This window comes from Diorhabda carinulata, chromosome 8 (assembly GCF_026250575.1).
Source record: "Diorhabda carinulata isolate Delta chromosome 8, icDioCari1.1, whole genome shotgun sequence".
NCBI lineage: Eukaryota > Metazoa > Arthropoda > Insecta > Coleoptera > Chrysomelidae > Diorhabda > Diorhabda carinulata.
Genome location: NC_079467.1, coordinates 7,942,945 through 7,970,470, shown reverse-complemented (window position 1 = coordinate 7,970,470; position 27,526 = coordinate 7,942,945). Strand labels below are relative to the sequence as shown.

The 27,526-nt window shown below is 32.1% G+C and overlaps 2 protein-coding genes across 3 annotated transcripts in view; one reads left to right on the top strand and one right to left on the bottom strand.

The window, feature by feature from the left end:
- LOC130897506 (chondroitin proteoglycan 2-like) overlaps positions 1–27,526 on the top strand; it is a 62,184-nt gene that overhangs the window by 1,406 nt on the left and 33,252 nt on the right. Inside the window, exons 2-10 of the mRNA XM_057806401.1 lie at positions 2,655–2,698; positions 4,178–4,360; positions 6,539–6,709; positions 10,751–10,786; positions 10,881–10,916; positions 16,158–16,193; positions 21,033–21,203; positions 24,169–24,204; positions 24,294–24,329. Coding sequence (XP_057662384.1) covers positions 2,668–2,698; positions 4,178–4,360; positions 6,539–6,709; positions 10,751–10,786; positions 10,881–10,916; positions 16,158–16,193; positions 21,033–21,203; positions 24,169–24,204; positions 24,294–24,329 — 736 coding nt within the window. The 5' untranslated portion in view covers positions 2,655–2,667. The remainder of the gene's footprint in view (positions 1–2,654; positions 2,699–4,177; positions 4,361–6,538; positions 6,710–10,750; positions 10,787–10,880; positions 10,917–16,157; positions 16,194–21,032; positions 21,204–24,168; positions 24,205–24,293; positions 24,330–27,526) is intronic.
- Positions 1–27,526, bottom strand: part of LOC130897507 (arrestin domain-containing protein 2-like) — a 295,987-nt gene that overhangs the window by 241,191 nt on the left and 27,270 nt on the right. The gene's annotated exons all lie outside the window — the stretch shown is intronic.

Here is a 27,526-nt window from a genome sequence, read left to right as displayed (position 1 = left end):
TCGAAACGGTTCCCAAGATCAGAGCCTGAAAGTTGTAAGTAAAACCCTACTATATCATTAGATGGCTACTCTGCCGGTGCGAAACGTTTGCGTATGAAAATGTCAGCCGGTTTTCCACGTTGTAAAACTTGCGAGAAATCTCGAAACGGTTTCCACGTAAAAATTGTTAAGAAACATTCTTAAGGTCTCAACTAACAGCGGTAGAGCAATGGCCGAGGTTTAGTCATGCAAAAAACTATTGGCAGAGACGATTGAAAAATCGATACAGTTCCCGCGCTCAACTTTTTTTCCCAACATTCTTTAGCACTTAATTAAGAGCTCTGCATAATGGCAGAAGTTAATGATGACAATAAATCCTCGGCAGAGATTATTTAGTCGGAAAATGTCAACAAATTTGTTTATACACGATTGTGCAACGCGCCTACGCTGCCGATCGCTAATTATATGGCTTCAAATTGAACGCGCGATAAAAAATTCGAGTTTCTCAGTGACTTTTAACATTATCCTGATAATTTCTTTCCAATTGGAATAGAATTCTTCAAAATAAGCTAATAGCTCGCGTTCTGTAAAGCTTTTTCTATATTTTCTTCAGAAGTACATATTTTAAACTCGGGATCTTCACTTTCCGTCTTAACAATAATAATCGAAAGCCACTACTGAATTAAAACAAATTGAATTACTGATTGAAGACAAATCAGTTCATGTGCTGTCATATCAAAATCAAATTTTTCTTCAAAAAAGGTGTGGATGAATTGCAATCAACTGTATTGAAAGCTCTAAATAAGGTTAACATTATGGCACTTTTTTATTTTTTTTTCAATCTAACCATAATCGCTTTAAGCACTACAAAGCAGTGAAATACTTTGAAGATAGGGTGTAGAAAATAAATATTTTAAAGAAGAGAGAGAGAGAAATGAAATTATTGTCAAAAAATTGTTACAATTTGTAGACAAAGGCTTGTAAAGACATAAAAATAACTAAATAAAGATAAAAACGAATTAAAATTTCAATATATACGTATAGTAATAGGTAATAATTAGCATGTAAGTAGTATTTACATCCCTAGCATAAATTAAACAAGTATGCAGCACGTCCGGAATCAAATATTATTATTAAAATAGAAGTCGTTTACAGAGTAGAAGGCACATTCCAGTAAATATGCTGTCAAATTATTTCGGAATATGGGAACAGATGATATCGATTCAATTTCAATTGGCAAGTGATTGTGCATTCTTTGCATTCTAAAATATTGAGCCTTAACTAAGTGGATAACCGTGCAACGATCTTTCTGAAATTGGAGAAGAGTGCTTACGAATTAGGCAAACGGATTCAAAGATCAATAAGGAAGGAAGAGTTCAGCTCGAGTAAATATTTAACAGCTCTTTTCTGTAGTTTGAGGATTCGCTCAAATTGAGTCGCACCACAGTACCCCCGAAGGAAAGGGCATATCGGAGATGCGACTCAATAAGGGCATAATATATTGTTAAGGAGGTGGATAAGTTCAGTACTTATCTCAAATTTTGAAGAAATAATTGAAGAAAAACAGTTCTAGTGAATTAACACGGGGAGCGTTTCTCTGTAAACAAAGTTTTCTATTCAGACTTTTGAATTTTAACGTATTTTTTGTATGTTTACGAACTTCTCTGCTAGATACCTTCGGAAATTATTTATCCAATGGTCTCAAAATGTTGTTAAATGAAAAAAAGGAGTTACGTGGTGTGCGACTTAATCCGACGATATGTATCAAACTACCTAATGTATAAATATGTTTTAATAATTTAAAGAAATCTTCAAATAAATTGGTAATAAGCCCGTATTTCTTATACCACCTCGTAAGTAGTAAATCGAGTCGATAACGAACAATTTATTATAATTACGTGTAATTGAATACAATAATGTATTTTAACCTTGCTGTATACTCTAATTCATCATACAAATGGTTGTCAAAAAGTGACCTTGCGTTTATTTCCTCAGAAAATATGATTTCACATTCACATGAATTTAAGAATATTGACGTTATATAATGTTGATGTGACATAAATCACATCGACAACTAATAAAAATTCCGTCTGGTCGGCCAACAACTTTCTTTTTCAATTACATGAACCTGTTTCAATAACTTATCCGGAAGTATCCGTCTTTCATCGACAATGTTTGTGTACGAATTAATTTAATTAATAGATTCATTGAGTGTTGTAATAAAAATGTTCGCCGTTCAACTTTTGGAGATAAAAAAAATTAAGAACAGCTTTCGCTTTTAACACAAAACCAATATTAAACTTTTTCGAACTTTTGGGACGTGATTCAAAAATGTATTCTTGAAACATTATTAACTTAATTTTAGAGAGTACCTACAAAAAAACCCAGTTTTTGCTGATAATATGGACATTTTCGTGAAGATCGAATGTTTACCACGATAATCAACTCGGTTCACGCTTACTTAAAAGAATTGTAGGCTCGAATTTTGCATTCATTGTGAGTCTCACAACCAGCTGCTTAGTCTAGTTACATCAGAAGAATGCAAAGAGGTTATGCAGCAGCATTATAAGACGAATAATGCTTTAGCTAAACCCACTTTGATCACTTCTGTTTTTTGAAATATATTAACAGAATTGTATCGCTCAAAGTATATAATTTTTTCTTCAATTTTACAGATTGTTGATTGGAATGTCTCCACTTTTTCTTCTACTTTTAACTGGTGAGTACTTGAATATTTCATGGTTATTTATATGTATTATACAATTATACTGAGCACATTGTGAAAAGCTTGGCAAATTTCCGAAAACAATGATTATTTCTATATGTCTCTAAATTGTCCCATAGACTTTTATTTCTTTATAATAAATGTTCGTCAGCGATCACTCATATTGTTGATTACACTTTGAGTTGAGAAAAGTAAACAAGAGACACGAATAAACTGGTAACCATGCATGTTCCAAAAACAACAAAATAGTAACCAGAAAATTGGAATGAGTTATAAGAGTCGAGAAGAACGTACGAATAAGTGGAGAAATTCAAAAAGGAAATTCAAGCACTAAAGACGATAGGTAAGAAATACTGAGGTACAGAGAACCAAAACGGGGCGCGAAAACAACGTTACTAATCAGAAGTCAAAAATATACCATTACCAAACAGTGGAGAAAAGTTTAAAGGCATGAAAAAGAAGAAAAAGATTTATATGAAGAAGTAAGGCATAGAAATACACAACAGGAAGCATAAGTAACTCGATGAAGTTAAAAAAATAGCACAAGAAACAAATGTAAGATATATAGAGACGCTAGAGGTACGTACAAATCAAAACACGTTTGGTCGAAACTGAGGGAATGTAATAGATACAAAAATACGTATTGCTGCATATGAACCAAAGTACTAACAAAAATAGAAATTAATTGAAAGAGTTGAGGAGACAGTACCATTACCAAATAACACGAATAAATTGGAGAGAAAGGGAGCTAATACATTGCTAAATAATTAAATGTGATGAGTACAGAGTTTCAAGAGCCATTTACCATTACCAAACATGCGATGCGAATAGAAGAGAAGCTAGGAAACGAGGAGAAGGATGGAACAAGAAGAAAAGAATATATCATGGGCTGCACAGATACATAAATTATAAATAATGGTATCAACCATGAAACAAAAATCATAATTAAAACGTATCAGTATCAAACGAAAGGAATATCGAGATACGGCAGCTATGCACAAGTGGAAAACGTCTGTGAGAAAGAAAACTAAATAAATATGCACATAATAGGATTTTAAAAATGGAGATTGTTAAAGTTAAAGTTAAAGGGTTTCACAGGTTACGAGTATGGAAAAAAAGGAAAAAAATTATTCCTGAAATAGGTATATTATAAAACTATGAATCAACTATGAATGAACTATAAATCAAATTCATAAAAATATATCTGTAGCCAAAATATTCTACGTAAGGATGCATTGTAACGAATGTTAGTTATCTCTATCAATATTTTGGTATCAATAGTCGATTGATAGAAAAATCTCAGAAGAGATTGTCTAATTTTCAATGAAAGTATCAACCTAACTAAAGTTAGTGTTTTACCTGTGTTTAAAATGTGGCGAAGGTGCTGGTTTACCTTGAATCTCAATAAAATGTTGTTCTATGTACTTGATATTCAACAATACGTTGATTTTAATATTTGAATTATGATTTTAGGATCCCTTTATTCGGATCCAGATTGTCCTGATTCATCTGAACCAACATACTTAGCTGACCCGACTGATTGTAGCAAGTACTATGAATGCATCCGAGGACAGAAATATCAAGGAAGTTGTCCAGATGGTTTGTTGTGGGATGATTCCCACAAATATTGTGACGATGGTGATTATGTCAAATGTTGTAAGTATTCAAAAAAGCTTAGTGAGCCATTTGAATGAATATATCGATTGCCGATATACAGTGTCAATTTGAAAACGTTCCACACTATAGAAAATTTGAAAATATGCGAAGCCGTTTCAGACTTATTTTTGAAAAGCTTATTATACAGATTGTCTTTCCACTAAAGAGAATCAACCTCTAGCGGCGGCGAATACAACTCGTAATTAATTAAAACGGAGTTTACTTAATTCTCATTTCAAAGGTCGTCAGAATTACCATATACTTTCTTTCGCAGCTTTTCGCGTGAAATCTGGCGAAAACAGTATACAAGTTTTGAGTATTAAAATAAGTATTTTCAATCCTAGTATGAAATAGATTTAAATGAAAATGACTACATATGTCGATGTTATGATTGTTGAGTTGGTGATAACAGGCAGTTTCTTTCGTATTGCAAAAGCCTAAGTAACAATGTTCGACAAAACTGATAGAGAGCTTCAGAAGTTCAACACTCCCAACTTGTCGATTTAAACAGAAGAAATACTTTCTTAACTTTTTCATGACCATATTCAGAACCGGCAATCTTAGCACTATCAACGTTTTGTCTATGTTTATGTTCACACCAAATTTTGTCGAAAGTTGTATAGTACCGATATTGTTAGTTATTGTGAGTTTATTCACTTATCTTAAACACAACAAACTTATTACCATGTAAGATATTTTGACAAGGGTGCAAAGAATAAATACCGAATGCTTATCTGAAGAGAATCACTGAGAGTCAAGGTAGATATTTCAGACAACTAGTTGTGCTATGTTGTTTTGCTAATACGAGTCAAAATGCTGATCAGTAGTTGAGAAAGAAGGCGGTTTGTTGATCTCTTCTGATACCATCTTCGATTAGTGCTTCCTTTGACTGCGGAACAATGTTGACAAATTTTAAACTAATACAGAAAAACAACAATGGAGTAATATCGTATTCAGTAACGAATCACGATTCTGTTTATGTATCCATGATAGTCAAAGAAGAGCAGGACGCGCAGGAAAAAGTGATGTGATATTGAGCTTACTATTGAACTGTATGCTAAAGTAACATTTCAATGATTACTTTTATCTATTTAAGGCCGTGTGCCAGCTGGGCGTTATTTTGATAATATTGTATAAACCTTTACTGCCTCATCTTTATTATAACTATAACTGCGTTTCAAGAAGCTAGCAAGCCTAATATTTCGATGTGATCACACAATGATTCTGCAAAAACAGATGCAAAATCCTGTAGTAGAAAGACTGGTAACCCATCAGGACCAAATAAGAAGTTTGGTTTAAATTTTTTTTAAAGTTCAGACTCAATAAAAGAAGAACAAACAAGTTCCGCTTATATTGACACAGTTTCTCATTACATCTTGCAGTTCATGAATTTTATTCTCGACCATTTTCTGCAAGTGGTGTTTATTGAATCTGCTCTTTAGGACTACAGAATTTTTAACAAGGATAATTATTATTTAAAGGAGACTTCACATTTTTTGTGAGTAGAATTACATGTTTATAATGTATAGTAACTTTTTATGCTTATCCAATGTATTCAGCTCGGTTCCAATTAATTCTATTGAGGTCAAGTGATACCATTATCAAAAACTTAAAAAAGAATAAATTACTTATCAAAAGTTCCTTTTATTGGAAGGCTCGAATATCCTGACAATTTCACTAGGTTGTTCAAAAGTAATAAGAACGATCAAATTTTGCAAATCAAAGTGAACGATTTGAAAAATATTACACGATTTTAATAATTGTATCCTTCCCTGGTTCAAAATTGATCGAATTTTATCACAAAGCATAACTGCTCTCAGAAAATGTTTCAAGTAGTTTGCTATATTTTTAAATTTTCAGCAACAAGAAACGTCATTGTTAGTCAACCAACACCAACGTTGAGATTCATAAAAGAAAAACGGGTTTGCAGTGTTCTGATCCTTAATGTCGTTTCCATGATATATTCAATTTCGTTATGATACCTACGAAAGTATTTGAATAGATATCATACTGAATAAGGATCATAAATTGGATGTGGAATAATAGCTTATGCGTTTCTTGTATGAGATTGTCATTTTGTGGGTAGATTTGATGACAATCAAAGTTTTAAAATTCCTAATTTTCAGATAAGAGATACTCTCATAGGTTCGCAATATATATAATCTAGTCTCATTACAGATGATCCCGTTTGTCCATCAACTGAGGGAACCTCCAACGTCGTTTACCCAGATGATTGCAGCAAATATTATAAGTGTACTAATGGACGTAGTACCATCCTGAGTTGCCCAGAAAATATGTTATTCAATCCTCAGACTAATAAATGTGATTATATGGACAACGTATCCTGTGGTGAGTACATATATAGAACAAACGACTCTTCAATTCTAAATTCAAAATACACAGCATATGACTAGTCTAACTTATGTAACCTCCTTCATTCAGACAAGTTTCAATGCTCAATTTTGTGGTGTAAACAAATAAAAAGTGCAACAATTTATACTATGTTATATTGTCAGTTTTCTCCATGCTTTTGATATCATATGTCAAGATTCTGAGTGAAGATATCGGTATAATATAAAGAAAACTGTTGTATAGGGTGTTTCTATATTCGACCAACAACGCTCTACCACAGAGATATCTCAATAAATGATTCATTTTGATATAGAAACACCAACCCTCACGGGGCCTAGTTGCTGAGGGGTGTTTAAAATTTTAAATCAAAATCAAAAATTTGCCATAAATCAAGAACGCCTCAAAATTTTTTTTTCAAATTTGGTGACCAATATGCTCCTTAATAAAGTAATATCTTGACATAAATGAACTTTGAAAAATTCAACCAGTGGCGCGCTGTCAGGGTTAGTTTACACGTTTATCCCCCTATTTATCACGTCACTGGAGCAAATTATTTTTTTCATTTTGTTTCAAATTGATGGATTATTCATAGTTAGAAACTAATAACCTTTTATGGAGCTAAAATGAACGGTGTTGTAGAAATTTGCCTCTAAACAAAAGTCTGCAAGCACGTAAGTAATTTACAAATTAATTAATTATTCATTTAATTTCGAATAATGATTAAGCGTAAGTAGTTCAAAACAAATAAAAATTATTCATAATCTCAATTGTTCAAACTGTTAGCCGCTGACTTCAATACACTGTTTTGTCATTGAAAAACGTGTCGTCTTTGAGTATAAATTTGGATGGGATTGAATGATTTCTACCGTAGCTTGAATTCTAGTTATTAGATCTTGTTCAGAATCGATGATTATTTCGTACACTAAGGACTTCATATATCCCTATATAAAAAATCAATAGGATTCAGAAGTCAGGTGATCTTGGAGGCCAACAATTGAGTCCACCCCGACCAATCCATTTTTCTCTAAAACGTCTGTTTAAATAATTTCTTGCCGCTGCAGCAAAATGAACAGATGCCCCATCGTGTTGAAGAGGAAATATTAAATATTTGTGAAAGGCCATCTTTAAGTACTCGAACTGTAGGTCGCGCTTTAAGAGTGAACCATTCTACTGTATGGAAAGTTTTAAAACAACAAGTGTTACATACATACATACAAATTGGCCAGTGTTTAAGCATTAGAGCCTAAAGATTTTCAGGTGCGTATGGAATTTTCAAACTGGTATTTACAAAAGTGTCGTGAAAATCGAATTTTTCCCAAATATGTGTTGTATACCGACGAGGCTAGATTTACTAAGGAAGAAATTTTCAGCTTTAAAAATAGTCACGACCAATCCATTTTTTTCTAAAACGTGTGTTTATGTAATTTCTTGCCACTGCAACAAAATGGTGTCCCATCGTGTTGAACTCTTCAAAAATTCATCCAACATTTGTTCCAGAAAGCGCATTTAAATTGCTCCATTTAATTTATTTCGTAGAATCGATAGGTGAGCTAAAGCAATCTCCAATCATACCCATCCACATAATAACCGAATATTTATGCTGAAATCCTCTTTCATGAACAAAGTGCGGATTTTCTTAATCCCAAATGCGACTATTTATAGAGTTGAAAATTCCTTCCCTAGTAAATCTAGCCTCGTCGGTATACATATTTTGGAAAATTTCGATTTTTACGACACTTTTGTAAATACCAGTTTGAAAATTCCATACGCACCTGAAAATATCTGGGTTCTAATGCTTAAACACTGGCCAATTTGTAGATATGTATGTAACACTTGTTCGTTTAACACTTTCCATACAGTAGAATGGTCCACTCTTAAAGCGCGACCTACAGTTCGAGTACTTAAAGATGGCCTTTCAAAAATATTTAATATTTCCTCTTCAACCTGATCGGGCATCTGTTGCATTTTGCTGCAGCGGCAAGAAATTATTTAAACAGACGTTTTAGAGAAAAATGGATTGGTCGGGGTGGACCCAATTGATGTACCTCCAAGATCACCTGATTTAAAGTCTATCGATTTTTTTATATGAGGATAAATGAAGCCCTAGGTGTATAAAACAATAATCGAATCTGAACAATATCTAATAGCTAGAATTCAAGCTGCGGTAGAAATCATTCAATCCCATCCAAATTTATTCTTAAAGACGCGTTTTTCAATGAAAAAACGGTGAAATAAATGTATTGGAGTGAGCGACTAAAAGTTTGAACAATTGAGATTATGAATAATTTTTATTTGAAATTAAATGAATAATTAATTAATTTGTAAATGACTCAGTTGTTTGCAGACTTTTGTTTAAAGGCAAATTTATACAACACCGTTCATTTTAGCTCCATAAAGGTTATTAGCTTCTCAACTAAAAATAATAAGGCAATTTAAAACGAAATTTAAAAATGAATTTGCTTCCAGTGGCGTAAAAAATAGGGGATAAAAGTGACAACTAACCCTGACAGCGCGCCACTGGTTGATTTTTTTCAAAGTTTATACATGTAAAAATATTCTTTATTAAGGAACATATTGGTTATAAAATTTGAAAAAAAAATTTAAAGGCGTTCTTGATTTATTGCAAATTTTTGATTTAAAATTTTGAACACCCTATATCTCAACAACTAGGCTCCGTAAGGGTTCGTATTCCTGTATCAATATGAATCATCTATTGAGATCTCTGTGGTAGAGCGTTGTCGGTCGAATATAGAAACTCCATGTATATTGAGAAACAGAATTTCGTCTATGAATTAAAAACTATTGAAAGTAACTGAAGAGAACGAAGAGAAGTTACATAAAAATTATTCTGAGAGTTATTGTTCCAATGGAACGGTCTTCTGCTTTTAAATTGTTGTGACGTCCAATACCATCATTTACTGTAGCTACTACAGAAATGTTTGATGAAATCAGATCCCTTCCTCTAAGTTATGGTCGATGGAAGTACGTAAAATAGCTAATGAACTGAATATTTCAATTGAACAGATATTTAATACCTCACATTATTAAGGTTTTTTATTTGCTTAGTGGGTGATGAAGTCGTTTAATGCTGCTAAAAGATTCGAACGGATATTTGGATACCTTCAATCGTAATCCAAGTGAATTTTTCCTTTTATATGTCAAAATAGATGATTACACAATTATACCTAAGAAATGCAAATACATACAATTGACTGAATACGAGGAAAGTGCTCACAAGAGAGTAGAAAATGCGTTTCTGGAAATAAAGTCATAGCCACGATGTGTTGTAACATTTGTTGAAGACAAATGTTTGGTTCCATCAAGATAATGCGCTAGTAGTCGTCTGCTGATGGTAAAGAAGAATTTGCTAATCTGCATTTAGAATTTATTATCTCATCTCATCTAGCTGTCTCTAATTACTATTTGTTCGCAAATTTAAAAAAAATGGAACGATTTGAGAAAAATTGAGGCGTGATGGCAAATACAAATGGTGCTGAATGATTATTTTTCAGTTGACTTAAACCTCGCTGAACTAAGTGTGTGGAGTTGGAAGGAAATTGTGTTGAAAATTGTAGAAAAAACATTTATTTTCATGGTAAAATAATTTGTTGAAAATTAACTCTTCAGTCACATAGTCCTCATGAAATGGGTTGATCAAGCTTTTCGTCAAAAACTCCATTATTCCATTGTGTGCCCAATAAATAGTTAGAATAACCTAATTTCCGATTATCTTTAGTAGTCAGTAGATAAGGTTGATAAACATGGTGCGCTATTTAATCGTCAGTTACATGACTTTTGTTGTAATAATTTAATAACATTTATAATTAAATATCTTTATATTTCTAAGTAGAATACTAATAAGTTCACGAAATCTAATAGATTCAATTTGCCCAAAACAAAGAAAATCGTAATGCTCTCGATAATACAATTATTAAACAGGCAAATCATGAAATTTTAATATAACCAGCTAGATTTTTATCTGCACACAGTATATATATTAACTTCTCAATTTTTAAGTTTGGATATTTTGTATTTCAGATTGGACTACTGGGCGTACTTCAGAAACATCTACCAGTGAGTATATTTCAGATAAACATGATTTTGGGATTATTGTACCTCTTACATTCACATAAACGGTGAATTTCTAATGATATACAATTTGTTTTAGCAACTACATCAAAAACTACAACGACTACTAAACCTGGTAAGTGAAACCGTAGTCTTATGCTATAGTAAACCAATAATTCAAAAACTACTATACTAATTATTGTTCAAATACTTTTTTCCGTACGTTTGCATAATACGTGGTCTGATCAAATTTGAACGGCACGGCGCACGTAAATTTAATCGGCAACATTTTTGTCCTAAATTGGTACAATGTTTTTTTGAGGTTCTTGTTTAAGTTTCCATATAGATTAAGGAAAAAAACTGATCAATGAGTTTGCTTAAAATTATATATTTCCAATGGAATGACGGCTACGGAAACGTTGAGTCTTTTGAGAAGTATACTTTATCGCGAACGAAAGTATTTGAGTGGCACAAACCAGTCAGTGAAGGGCGTGAAGTCGTCGAAAAATTCATGCGAGTCGCCCCTTCACCTCTGAAAACGACGATAACTTGAGGAATTGATGCTCCAAAATTGTGTTGTCCATATTCTATGCCATTGACTAGCCTAGCAATTTGACGGGTACAAAATAACTGTTTTGGAGAGATTGTCGCCATCCAGTTGGTCTACATTTTTTGCCCAAGCACGGTGGTTATCATTGTATTACAGTTAATTCCACGGGCAATTTCGCGCTAGTATAAACTAACATCCCCTTTTTTTACATTTAAGACAATTAGATAAACTCGCAATAACTTGAATTAGGCTTTTTAAATAAGTATCTGAAAAAATTATAAGACAATTGTTTTTATGTTCAAAGATATAAGGGTGATCTTTGATATTGTTATTATATTGAGCTCTTAATATGCTCATGACGTGGTAAATCTGCGGGCACGGTGGTTCCCATGCCATGCAAAAAAAAGCCGCTCGGCCGTACCATCCATGGTTCGAAGCAGTTCAGACTATTTTCGATCCCCTATCAATTCGTGTTGGATCAAAATATAAGCCTGTATTCCTAGTAACCAAGCAATCATTGTATAAACACGTTATATTTCAAATTTCATTCAATTTTAACCAGTAGTTTGAGAATTATAACTAGTCAAAGTTCTTAATTTTGTCACTCTCTGACTGCCGATCAGCAAAACTTCTAATAGTCATAGAAGCTTCAAATTTTAAATACAATTAGTGTTTACTGTATAAATCACGGAAAAACTAAAATATTTTGCAATTCTAGTCCAGTAGATATAGTAGGCCGATACGACTATAGGTATACGGTACATCTGTAGGTATAAGGAAATCAATGAGTGCGAGAGACACAGATAGCGAAATCAAGAGAGGAGGCCTAGTATATCTACCCTAGATTTTTTTTCTAGATAAATAACTTCTTAATCCCGTATGATATGATATACAAAAAATAAAATAAGCAATTAAATATTAATGGTTTTATCGGTATAGTTCAAAAAGTAAATGTTGATCCGGAAAATACAGAAATATTTAGGTAAATATACATTATATTCAATAGAGAACAAGTTTATGAGCTTCGTTCGGTCAAAACTAAATTCCAAATTATTAATAGAGCTTATGTTTATCGAGAAAATTTTCCCATATACAGTTTGTCTATTTAAGTTGGAACCATATGGAAAATTTTTTCATTAGTAGTTTTTCATGATAAAAAGTTCTGTATGGTCCAAAAGTTGAAATGACACTATCAGATATCAATTTTTTGAAGCAGTATACAAGGTTTGTTAAAATATTTGATATTTGTGCAAGACTAAAGTATCTTTATTTTTTACAATTCAGAAAAAAGTAAAGTAAAGAAGACGTTCTTCAAAGTACAATGAATAATCATTTGTAGTAGTAACCTACTGTGGGCAAATAATCTAATCGGAAGTAAATAATATCAACCTCGGGGTATGGATCATAGATAACCCGGATTTTGAACTTGAAAATGGAAAAATATTTGGTCAAGCTTGCGTAAAAACATTAATCTTTGTATTTACCGGGTGATAGATCGTCGTAGGATATACAGTGTGTCTACTTAAGCTGGAACTATATGGAAAACTTTTTGTTAGTTATAAGAGGTTTGTCAAAAAATTTGAATTTTGTGCAAAAGTAAAGTATCTTTTTTTTCACAATTCAGAAAAATATTATAAAGTAAAGTTGTTTTCAATTAAAAGTGATATTCAAATATGCAATTACAGCCATTTATTATGAAAATTCAGGTTGTGTGATTATTTACTAATCATTTCGTATTAATTATTCTGGCGGGATAAAATTTAACGCAATCTAGGATACCCTGATATGAATTATGTGAGAGTGAATGTCAGAGTGAGTTATTGTTTATAACACAACAATAAAAATTGCAAATTTATTAATCGTGAAGAAATATTACAATATTTTTAATAATAGACATCTGATTTGGAACATTGGGCATTCCAGAGTTACAAAAATTTTGAATAAATTTAAGGCTAGTGGAAGCATAGAAAATAAATTGAAGAATACATGCCGAAAACGGGTTGCGAACGAAGACACTGAATTTGAAGCTTTCTGTCGTAAAAGACCCAAAAATGTCATTAAGAAAAAGGGCCTTTGCATTCTAAACTACTTCGGTTAGTAAATATACAGTGGCAAGTATTTTGAAATGTAATAAATATGATGCATACAAACCGCAATTTATACACACATAACCACCAAGGGATTACGATATTCGTTTCGAATTCTGCGCTCTGATCCAAGGAAAGTTGGATGAAGACCTGTTTATTACAAGAGCTATAATATTTTCCGATGAGGCAACTCCAATATTCCTTTAAAACGAACGTTTAGTGTGGTTTTTACAAAAATAAAATAATTGGACCTTTTTTCGACATTGCTTAAATGCCGCACAATACTTACAATTATTAGAAAATCAAGTAAGTGATTTTTAGCACGACCATCCGTTACAAGAACATATGAGGTGCTTCTATCCATAGTACATTAATAGTTACAGTACTCCTTGAAAATATATTTAATGGGAAGGTGATTCACAAGTATTCAGATATTTTTTGGCCTCCTAAGTCTACGGATTTGACTCCCATTTTTTACTTTAGTTTGACCATTTGAAGATGTAGACTATACGAAGAGGATTATTTCTGAAGAATGCCAAAGAATTACTTCAAATATGATACGGAAACTAATACAAGAGTTTCACAAAAGAACAATTAAATGTTTACAACAAAGAAAAGGTGAATATGTCGAAGCTGTAGAACATTGAATTACAATTTAATTATGTTTGTGTCTGTTTAATAAATATTTTTTGTATGGATGTTCCAATTTCTACAATAAAAAATTATTATTCATTTATTATGTATGTAAATTGCAAGGTAAGAGAGATAAATTGTATCTAGCCAGAATAATTAATATGGAATGATTACTAAAAAATCACAAAACCTGAATATAACTTTTAATTCAAAACAACTTTACTTCATAACATTTTTCTGAATTGTGAAAAATAAAGACACTATACTCTTGCACAAAATTCAAATTTTTTGACAAACCTCGTATATTGCTCTAAAAAATTGATATCTGATGGTTGCATTTTAACTTATGAACCATGCAAAACTTTTTATCAAGAATAACTTTTTTTCATAAAACCACTAATAAAAGAGTTTTCCATATGGTTCCAACTTAAGGAGACGTCTATACAGCATATGCTCTAAAAAAATTCAGAGCCTCAATAATGCGCTGATGGATATCGGTTCTGTATTATTAACATCCGGTCAAGCTTACGTGGTACTTTCGAGAGTTACAAGTCTGCGGAGAAACCCTCAATTTGTGAATACAATAGACTAAGAAGCATTTACCGTCCAGACTCGTCAAAAATTGTGACATCAAAGCCTCCGAGAAAAGACCACATAGACCGGTATAGAAAAATAGGAACACTACTTACAAAAATAAGAAAAGCTCATAAGAGAGAAGAGTGGGTTTTAAGAAAATTCGTTGTTGGTATTTAAGAAATAAAGGGTACTGAAAAGGAACTTGATAGTTTGCTAATGAACATTCGTTCTAAGAATAAGTTTAAAGTGTTACAAACGAAAAATGATTTTTTTTAATTACAATTCAGTGACTGCACAGATTAAATTTTATGACATTCCATACAGTAAAATCAAACACATAATATATTATACATCATTCGAAATAACGTTCAAAAACAAATTGTCTCAAGATGTTACAGAGGAAGTAACAATATACAGGCAAAGAATTCCACGTTCAGCAAAGGGCAATACAAGTGACACTAATGTGGAACAAAACATGACACTAGTTCAGAAAGAAAAGAAAAGAAAAGAATTCCAGCAAGAAAACATGTGAAATATATGGAAGAAGGAATCTGATTAATAAATTTCTGATATTTATTCCTCATTTATTTGGTCTGAGTATGGTCATTGTTGAAATGTTCTGTATACTGATATTCTGTTCGATATCCGCTTCACAAAAGGTGACTGACTATATGTTAAAGTATCAAAACATCTGACTTTCTCACAAACATATGGAAACGTATTTTCGCATTAAAACAAAACAAATGGTGACAAAAAATGGAATACTCTGTAAATTATACTATGTATATTAAGTTCATGAATTCTATAGATCTCTAAATTGACGTTATTATTGACACAAATTCTATGATTACGCATGTCTAACAAACATAAAAAATGGTTATTTTTTTTCTCCTCACCACAGAAATTATGTTTTAATGTTTTATTGATTCAATTCAATCCCTTTCGCTTTGACAGGCTTCTGTATCATCATGAGCATTGTTATTTTGATAACAACATCAAACTGACCGTTTATTATCAAAAACAGGGAACAATTTTCCGTAGTTGAATCTTAATGGATGTACTTAGTGTTTTATAACTGAATCGAATACACGTTTTATATGGCATAAATTAATACCACCAAAGGATGGTGAGTTGACTTACCGCCCGTTGTCAAGTTTTCAAGTTTTTACTAATTGTTATTTACGTCCTTCAAAACAGTGACAAAATGCGTTCTTTACAATATAGGTAGGAAACAAATATGAATGTATTCGAGCTATAAATAACTAGTTTTTATAATCAATGGAGTTTAGTTCTCTGTATGGATATAAAAAAACGTTTTTATTCGAGTGTGTAACTTTCGGTTACACAGACTGCAGAAACATTTCATTATTGTTCCACTAAATGTTTACGTATCACAAAATCTATAGATTAAATATAAGACAATCTTGACAAGTAGTGAGAGTTCTCACTTGTCAATTGAATAATATTGACAATTCGATTACTCAATTGTGACATAAAAGATGACTTTCTAATAATAATTAATTTGTTTTAGGAACTACATCAAAAACTACTACGACTACTAAACCTGGTAAGTGAAACCGTAGACTTCTGCTATCGTAAACCAACCTTTCGGAAACTACTATTTGTTGTTCAAAAACTTTTTGTCGTCTATTGCATAATACATAGTGTGATAAAATTTCAACTACGATTGTAAATTTAATCTGTAACGTCTGTCTCCTAAATTAATACAATATTTTTTGATATTGTTGTTTACGTTGCGAAAATTTTGTCTAGCGATATTCACTATGGGAAAAAGTTTGATCGAAATTATATGTTTCCAATGGAATCACCCTGCTAATAGTTTCTTTTTAATATATCCCACTAGTCTATCCCTTATGAGAGTGATCAGCATTTTATGTCTTTTCCCCCATTTCCTTGATGATATAAATATATACCAGTTATTAGACTTTTTTCTCCATTTATTATCATAACCTAGGTAATATAATTTGGACCTAATACTTTCCTCTCATCCGGCCAACTACTTCAAAATATTTTTCATTTGTTGATGCCTCTTTATTATCATCGTTATGGTTCCCCTTTTGGTTACCATCGAGTTGTTCGCTAAAAGTGGCTTAAAAGTATGTTTTCCATTTCCACCTTTCTATTCTCGATAATGCCCTCCATATTTTGTGCACTCATGTAGTGGAAAATTTTTCTGCTGTCTTGGCTGTTTCTCCATTTCCTCAATCATTGCATTTATCCATCGTATTTTTTTCTGTAGCATATTGGTGCTTCCTTGTTTTGTTGTCTGATCTCGAAAGCTCGTTCTCTTTTTTTGTTGTGAATGACTGCATCCATACTTGTTTATCTTCCTGGTATATGTCTTGCACTCTTTATAAAAACACGCTTTCCTTTGTTGGACTTCTCCTTTTCCTTTTACATTCTTAGGTATGTTTATTATTACTTTTTATATATTTCTCCAATTTTCTTCAATAGAACTGAAACCATTCTGCGTCAGACCCTCTCTTAGTTTGTCTTCGTGCTCCTTACGGATTTCATGATTCGTCTTTAATTGCTCTGTTCAACTTTTCCCTGCATATGCTGACTTTTCGTTCTCTTATTATTTTCATCTTAATATTTGCTAACACTAGGAAATGGTTTGAGTCCACTATTGCTCCTCTATAAGACCTCGTAACCTGTACAATATATTCCCATTTCCTCGATATGAGTATATGAACGATTTGATTCTCCTCTATTGATACCGGCCTTAAACAAATTATCTCGCCACTCCCGATGGTAACCATGCAAGATAAGTAAACAGTTTCGGTCTTATATTAATGTGACTGTGAAGAATCATAAATCTACCTACTTACTAATGTATTCGGTAAGATTTATTGTATACGGACCGTCCCGAATATCTTACTTAAGCGGATCCATATGTCCTTTAGACACTTGAAGTGCCAGTAACTTTTCTACTGTATATAATAGGATTAGAGCATGAACACACATTGAGTATTCTATATAGACTTGACATCCAACGAGAACAGTAGTCAGATTATTGAAACCACTTTATATATTTATATTTTATGTTAATAAATAGTTTTTCGATGTTGTGAATTAAGTTATTTAACTCACATGTTATCTTAAGAGGATATATTGAAAAATACTTAGCCTACTATAGAACCAAACAAAATTTCGATATCAAAATATTTTATTACTCAACATATTCTCCCTTTAATTGGAGAGGTGATAGTCGGACGGAGCCAAATCTGGTGAATAAGGGGGGTGTTCTAGTAATTCAAACCCTAAATCACGATTTTTTTGCACAGCAACATGAGATTTGTGTCCAGGGACGTTGTCATGCAAAAACAAAACTTCTTTGGATAGCTTTCCGCGACTTTTCTCTTTAATTTTTTCCCTTAGAGTGGTTAGTAATGTCGAATAGTAATCTCCACTTATTGTTCTGCCCTTATCCAAAAAATCAATCATAATTACTCCATGGCAATTCGAAAAAACTGAACAAGAACTTCTCCAGCAGATTTTTGGACACGAAACTTCTTAGGTCTTGGAGAACCAGAGTGTCGCCATTGAGAAGTCTACATCGTGTTCAAATCGATCACAGATCGAACGCGATGCTTCTACCCTTGCACGTTTTTGGTCAACATTCAAACATTTGGGGATCCATTTTGCAGCAATTTTTCTCGTGTCCAAATTGACGTAAACTATATGATGAACGCGTTCGTTTCAGTACTTCAGATATCCGTTTTAGCCCAATTTGACGGTCTGGTAAAATCATGACGTGAACTGTATCATATTTTCGGGGACTAACACAGAAACTGGCCTTCTCGATCGTTCCCATCGGAAAATTTTACCTCTTTTGAAGTCTGTAGTCCAATTTATCACGGTCGCAGATGAAGGACATTAAGCATATCTTCGTAGATCTGCCTACCTCTTAACCCTTTTAAATACAAATAATTGATGATGGCTCGATACTCCAATTTTTCGATTTTCGCAATTTCGGTGGATATATTTTTTCTTTTAATTTATTGCGTAACTCTGGTTTACTTTTTTGACTAATTGAGTTATTATTCGCTGCTAATGTAACGCAATATTTTGTTTATGCATGGAACTGGTCTAGGCTAACTAGATATCAATACATACTCGTATATCGTTTCAGGTGTTTAAAAGTTGCGCTCACTATGAAGCTATTCGTATTTGCTGCCAGATTGCTCAATTGTTTCTTTGCCCGCTTTGTACTCGTTCATTTGCTCCTTCCCAATTTGGGCATTGAAGTCCCTCGATATCATTATTATATCATTCTTGGGTATCTTCTGGCGTATCCCTTCTATTTTTCAATAGAATTCCTCTTTGAATTCGTAGTTAGCTTCCTCGGTTGGTACGTAGATATTTACAGTTATATGTAGACATTCACAGTTATGTTCGCCTGCTTATATTTTAATCTAATAGTTGAAATTCTATTATTCACTACTTGAAATTTAATATCCTCATACCAACCGATTCCGCACAAATTTTGTATTGAATATAGCAAAATTATTCTATAAAAATTCATAGAAATTACTTCAGACATTCTACTAATATTAAAAAAATTAATAAAACACTTCAACACTACAAGGCACAAATTATCTTTTTGAAGCGTAAAAAATATAAGCCAATACTAATGGGTCTCCACACTATGCATATCGCTCAACAATGTTTGAAACGACGTATTTTGAATTTCAAAATAGGAATACTTATAGGTTTTCATGGAACTGTATGACTATCTGCTTAATTATCAATTTTTTGAGAACTGCAATAGAAGTAATTGCTTCGGAAAAGCAAATCGTTTTTGTTTTTAAATGCTTGCCAAAGCACTACATCTCTCATAATTTGTTCGAATATGCACAATATGGCTGTATTTACTAAAGATATACTGGAACTGATGGACTTACATTAAAAATGTTTTCGAGATTTGCGGATTGCACATTAAATCATATTTCCACTTTAACTTTTCCCAATTGCCTTAAGACGGCTACAATTATACCTCTGCATGAAGGAGGAAATAAAAATTGCACTACTTCTCACGTTATCTAAGATCATAGAAAGATTGGTCAAAACATGGCTTCTATCATTTCTGATAATGAAAATAAAATACTTACAACCCATTAATTTGGGTTTTTAGGTAAGTAACAAATGCAAAAACGATGCTATTTTCTCTCTCCTAAATAATGTCTACTCGAACCTAAACAGCTATCACTCCACTGCAACAACTTTTTGTGATTTTGTGCTTTCGATTGTGTTAATCATAATATTTTAATCAACAAATTGCAGTACTACGGTTATGATTTAAATCATACTCCACCAACATAAGTAAAGGTTGTTACCATGATGTTATCTTGCAAAGGAATAGATTTTGGACTGCCCCAAAGTTCAATACTATGCCCGTATAAACGACATCGCCTATCTAGAAATCAGTGGTAAAGTATGTCTTTTTTCCGACGATACTAGTTTCGCTTGGAGCAACCCTGATCTCACAGCACGATCATATCTAGTGATATCACCCTTAAATAATGGTGCGATTCTAATCCTCTCTGACTCTACATTTCTAAAACCAAAATTTATCATATAAAAATACATTTTTATTAAATAATAACACCATTGATGTCCTTAAATCTGTTAAATTATTAGAGCTTTTTGTGAACAATTCCTTGAAATTGGAGTTACATATTGCCGCCATGTGCTGAGATCAGTTTCCAAAGAACTGAACTTTTCCACCTCTTTAACAGTTTATTATGCCCTTATTGAGTCATATCTCTGATATGCCCTTCCCTTAAAACTACAAAAGAGAGCTGTTAGATATGTATTTGGACTAAACATTAAATTAAAAATTCTGAGTCTTCTTTCCTTATTCATCTTTGAAACCCTTAGCCTGATTCGTAAGCACGCTTCTCTAATTTCAGAAAGTTCATTGCACGGCTTTCCACGGAGCACAACTTCCTACTCCACGTTCAGAATCAGTTAAGGGCTCAATATTTTACAGTGCACAAAATGCACAATCACTTGCCAATTGGAATCAAATCGATATCATCTTTTCTCGTATTTCGCAAAAATTTGAGAGTATATTTACTGGAAAGTGCCTTCTACTCTGTAAAAGACTTCTATTTAAATAATAATATCCAATTCCGGCCATGGCGCATACTGGTTTAATTTTGCTATGAAGTTATATACTAATTATCACTTATTACTATTTCCTATAATTTTGTTACAGATTATTGTTTTTTTTATATTTTAATTTTATTGTGTTTGTATCTTTATTTAGTTATTTTTTAAGTTTTTTTAGTTTTTAAAAACAATAAAGCATTTCTCCCCCTTTTAATAAATGAGTATTCAATCAAAAAATTAGTATAATTTAGACAAATTTTCATTACAGATGATTCCGTTTGTCCATCATCTGAAGGAACTTCAAATGTGGTTTATCCAGGTGATTGCAGCAAATATTACAAATGTATTGATGGGCACAGCAGCATCCAGAGTTGTCCAGAAGCTATGTTTTTCAATCCGGATACTAAAAAATGTGATTATATGGACAATGTATCATGTGGTAAGTAGTGCTTTACTTAGTCAATTATATACAGTCTGGAAATAACACGAGTGTAAACGGGATTTCAACAGGTGTTGATGGTTGTCAATATGAGTTAATAATATTCATTGTTTGTGTGTTTAATGAATAAAACATATTTAAAACCAGAGCGGCTTAGGGAAAAAGGGACATTTTAGAGGTTGAAAACCCTTTCGCTACCATGATTGTATTGTTTAAGGAAACTCAACGTGAATATTCAATCAGAGCCATAGAATGATTTGTAGATGGCTCCTGATTTTAATTGTTGCCAATAAATATTGGGTGATTAACGTTGGATCATATTTTCTTGTTGGAACGAATAATATAGAGTTATACTAAAATGCAGATGGTAGATTTTTTGAATAATAAATCGAGTGTATTATATCAATTTTTGAGTTCTCTATCCCTTTAGATCATTATTGTCGTGAAGTATCATATGTATTAATTTCTTGCATACGCCCAACAGTTAAGTCGATCAAGATCTGAGCTTTAAAGTAATCCTAATTCCGTTCAATGGTTTTTCGGAAACTTATCTTTTTTACTCTAGTGTACTGTGGGTATATGCAATCAGCTAGCAGGATGGATTATTTTTTAGATTTTGAATTATGTAAGGTGTTTGTTCTCCTTATATTCTTTTCTATGATTGATTCTTGTAAGTAGCGTAATTGGTAGGTTACTAAGGCCCGCATTTTTGAATCTGGAGTGAGACAAGTGAGACAAATGAAAGTGTTTTATGGATTAATTCTCAAATTTCAAAATTCCACCTAAAACTGAACGTTTCGTCCAATTATCTTCTTAATAAGTTTTATCCTCGAATGTTTAAAAAATGTAAATTGCTATGAAGTGTTTCATTTTCAGTTTCATTTTATTTCAGGAAGTTTTACTTGTGAAAGGAGTTTATAACTGTTAATTTAGAACCATTATTCAATAACTTCATTACCCTCGGTTTTCACTGGTAAAGATATATTTTTAATAATGGTCATTTCACCTAGCTTTCTTTTTTTAAAACACCAACTTACCCATTAAAAAGAAATTTTCCTAACTATTTTTATAATTAAAATTCTAATTATCAAACTAATAACTCAATATCAATTTAGTCAGTTAATTTTGAATTCATTTGAATTTGAAATATGTTGATGATCAAAAACATCGAGGTTTTCTCAAAAGAAAAAATCTTGTATCAATCCAGTAAACGCACCCGCATTTGTTTGTTTAAAGTTCTTGATTTTTTTATTTTCATTTTCCTTCATAATTATTGCAACTGATGACTCAGGAATATTTTTATTTAGTTAAGCTCCAACGGGTCCAAAATAGGATTTCCTTCAACTTGAAGCAGCATATAGTTTTGTATCATAATTTGTAGCTTATGGAATAAATTGATAGTAATCTTACAAGTTATCAGATTAACTCATAATATAGTAATATACAATTTGTGATGAAATGATAATGAAATGAATGAAATATGGGTTATATACAACTATTTTTTATTTTCCTGCATGATTTTTTGAACGATTATATAATGATGTACACAATAAAAAATTGTAATCTATATATAAACTGCTTTATAACGAAAATAAGAGGAGTAATTAAATATTATTTCAGTTTAATATATTCTTGACTTATTTTAATTTACTTATAGAATACTTATTTTCTTACATAATATACAGGATTTTCCGGGAGTTGATGCAAAAATTCAGGAGAGACTAGATGACATAAAAAAAATCTAATACTACCCCTCGTTTCTGAACTGCTGAGTTGCGAAATCAGAACTTAATTTTTGTATATTTTCTGAATTATACATTCGAATATTATGAATTTTTAATGGACGATTACGTATGTAGTGTGTTTGACGGAATAAATATTTTTACAATGTTTAATAATCCCTAACATTTACAGCCTGTACAATCTAAAGATAGAAAATATAAATGTTTTAATCTATTTTCTTACAAAAAGATACTCTTTGTTCAACTCAATAAAATTTATGGTTTGGGAGATATGTAGATTTTTAGATCGTTCTACATGCCAATAATTCGTTCGCCATAAAGAGATATTCAGTAGAAAATTATCATAAATTGTAATTATTCATTGAAAATTCTTAAAGACATTATTAAAAAACGGTCATTTCTAATTGAAGGGCTTACTATCGAACATAGTGTTACTCACATGAGGAGACAGTTGAAATGTAGAAAAATTTAGTTGGTTAGCCTACAACTTATCAAATAAAAACAAAAAAACTATGTGGGTACCTGACACATTTGCATACTTCTGCTTCCATTTTATAATTATCAGGCTCTTCAATTATCTTCAATTGCATCAACTTAAAAAAAAACTCATTTCTTCATTCGATCTATCAAAAAAAGTTGCTTAGAAAAAGGTGATAGGCCAAATAATTCTGTCACTTAATTCGTTGAAGAAGTATATGTCTGAAGATTATGGTTTCTATTTATATCCAAAAACAGTAGAGATATTTCATAAAAATGTATTACAGATGTAGCTTTGGAAAATCTAGCTATTTTTTCGCAAAAAAATGTAGTTGCCTATTAGTGAAAGTTCTTAAGAAATTTCAAACAACAATTATGAGAACCATAAAAACACAAAAATATCCTCTTTGTATTAAATGATATTAGAGATATTGTAACATAACCACAGTAAGTTTTGAGGTTCAAATCAAGGTTTCGTTATAACTTTCCTATAGAAGTTGGGACGCGACATAAATTTAAGTAAGATATGTTATTTGGATATAATATGAACGATTTGTTATTTCCTTGAACAATAATTTTTCCTGAGATAATCTAGTTTCCCTGGACTTTAGAGATAATCATCCTTATGGTACATAGACAAGCAAATAAAAAACGCCGAAGTATTATATTAATAGTATAGTAATACATTATTCAGAACATTTCTGTCCTAACATTCAATTGTTATAGATTGTTCTGTTTTATTTCAGATTTGACTACTAGGCATACTTCAGAAACATCTGCTGGTAAGTCTATATCGGATTAACTGAGAATTTTCCACCGATTTGGAATTCATAAAAATGGTGATCAGCTGATGATATATTATTTTTTTTAGCAACTACATCTAAAACTACAACAACTACTACACCTGGTGAGTAGATTTTTTATAGCAAACAGATTGACGTATCAATATTTATACAGAGAATACTACAATTTTTTTTGCAAATATTTGATATTGTTGCATTTGTGTCTGAACATTGTGGTTTCGGTTTACATTCATTCACCTGAGGTGATGAAGATCCCCATAAAACAGTATGTATACATTTGATAAAAATGTATTATAGATGCTGCTTAGTGTTTATTTCATGTATTTTGTATCCTACAACTTTTCTATTTTCAATTTCAAAAAATCGAGCTGTTTTCCTCCTACAGAGTATTATAATTTTTTGCAAATATTGATATTGTTGTATTTGAATTATAGAGAATAGATATTAATAGAACTTAGTGTAATCCAAAGTTACCTATGTTACTTTCTCTTTATTTATGTCTACATTATTCACTACGATACAATCATACAGTATTAAATGCAATAATATTGGAGATGATAGATAATTGACCGAAAAAAAAAAGTTCAAAAAGACCACAGAAGATATAACGTTTCGTAGAGTCTTAGTATGCATGTCTTGAATTCTTATCCTCAAATTTTTGCCTAATCTCCATGACTTGCTCATTTAGCAATTGTCGCTTTTTTCTTCTACACGTTGAATTCGCCATTCTCCTTACTTTTTGCGAATTTCTCTCCCCTTTCTTCCGTATTCTTTGTCTTAATTTTCTTTGCGGCTCATTTCTCTGGTTAATGGCTTCCACCCATTCCGTCAAACTATACTTGTTTCTGCTGACGCTTATATGTCCTAAAACTCTTTTTGCGGGATTTTTTGTGATAATTTCCATTGATTCCCTTTTTGTTTTTTGTTTACTTCTATTCCCCACCCATATCGAGTTTTCATCTACTGATTTCACATATCGGAACTTTGATTTGTATTAAAATGTAATCTAATACACAGGATGCATAAGTTGGAATTTCTGGAACAATTGGCGATATTCATACTGAATATACTGTTTACACCACCACTACACCAACACTAACAATTTCACTGTCCGACGGTGGTATATATGAAATAACTTGTGGTGATTGTGATCGAAAGTATATTGGGCAGACTAAGAAATCCGTTACTGTCCGGTTTAAAGAACACATAGCTCATTAGAAATATGGACGGACCGAAAAATCAGGTATTGGCCGATCAAGCTGCCAGTCACAATCATTGCATAAATATTAATAATGTAAAATTGTTAAAAAATGTATCCAATAATAAATTATTGGATGCATTTGAGAGCATTGACATTGCTAGATGTAAGGGTAGCTTGAATAGGGACAAAAGGCCATTACAGCCGACTCTTTAGTGTAGTAGTCGAAGAATAAACATGAATATTCCCACCAAGGTGTTTTTTCCGCTGGAATTAATTTTCGCGGGAGGTGACCTATTGGTGGGAAAATTTAGTATAAAACAAGTAAGTCAAGTTATTAGATTTTAGTTTACCTTCAGTTATTTGTTAGTTAGTCAGTTAATTGTTAGTGTTGGTGTAGTGGTAGTGTAAACAGTATATTCAGTATACACAGGACGCGTCTTACTAGGTTTTACATCCATTATACTAGTTGCTGCTCTCATCTCTATCTATATATGGTCATTGTCATTTCTAAGAGAGCTATCGTATACTTTTATTTGGTCATAGAATGCTCCTTCAATTTCCCTATATTCTTTTTCGGTGGAGCAATGTACATTTATTACTAATACGTTGTGAAAGAAATTTAGTTCGTAATCATAGTCTACATATTTTTTCAATGATTGTGTCAAAGTCTATTATATGGATCATTATATTATTATCAACAATAAAGATCTCTACAAATTTTTTATTTCATCTGGTTTTTTCACTATGTAGCATGGTGTGGAGTCCGGAATCTCTAAACTTCTGTTTAATCCATCTGGTTTCTTGAATTTCGTAATTTCGTAGCTTGAGTCGTTTTCTGCAAGTTCGTCTAACATACCAAGCTCCATTAACGGTTCTATATCGATTTATTATTTTTGTTTATTAGTTAGTTATTAGGTACTAGTCTAACCTTTTTGTTTAATACAATTTATTCCGCTTTCGATTGCCCTAACCTAGCTTCCCACGATATTGGTTATCACGATCTTTTACAGGGCTGCTCAGATGACCATATGTACGAGGTCTGGCTATTAAATAAAGAGGCAGCGCACCTAGAGGGCGCCCTAAATGGATGGGGTAAGAAACGAGTAGTGCGTTGGGTTTCTAGATATTTTTTCTATGCATGTCCTTAAACACGTTTCGTCACTATTATAATATTTGTGCAGTAGCGGTTTGAAACGAACGTGTTTTTTTCTCGTGTCATGCCAGGTCGATCTGTGACTGTTTCATCTCCGAAAACAGTGACCAAAATCAACCAAATTGTGCGTGCAGATCGTCAAATGAGCGAGGCTGTAAACGCTGATAAAGAAACGGTTAGAAAAATTTTATGACAAAAGTTTGTGCGAAGTTGGTGCCAAAAAATCTGAGTCCTGACCAAAAGCGATATTGACCATGGGAAAAGTTTCATTGAATTTATATGTTTCCAATGGAATCACCCTGCTGATAGTCTCCGAATTTCTCTTCAATATATCCCACTAGTCTATCTCTTATGATAGAGCTCAGAATTTAATGTTATGTTTGGGAGTGTTATTGGTCTCTAACTATCGCACAATTTGAGGTCTCCCTTTTTCAGGACTAGAATGATTATATTCCATTGTGTGGATATATTGTTCTTATCCCCTATTTTCTTGATAATGTATATATCCGTTATTATACTTTCTCCACCATTCTTTATTATATCTAGGTGATATCATCTAGATCTAGTACTTTCCTCTCAGCCGGCCAACTATTTCAAAATATTTCTCATATGATGATGACTCTTAATTATCATCTTCATCGTTTCCCTTTTGGTTACTTTCGAGTTGTTCGCTCGTTTTTCTGGAAGCGGCTTAAGTATATTTCCCATTTTCTCTCTGCATTGATACCGGATCTGTTAACCATATATTAAGTTATACAATATGTCTTTTATTTTATGCTTCATTAACGTATCATCTCGGATTACCTAATTTCTGTCTTATATTAATGTGACTGCGAAAAATCATTAATCTACCTATTTAACTTCTACTTACTAATGTATTCGTTAAGATTTATTGTGAACTGATCGTCTCCAACAAATTCCATAAGCGGTTCCATATGTCCCTTAGA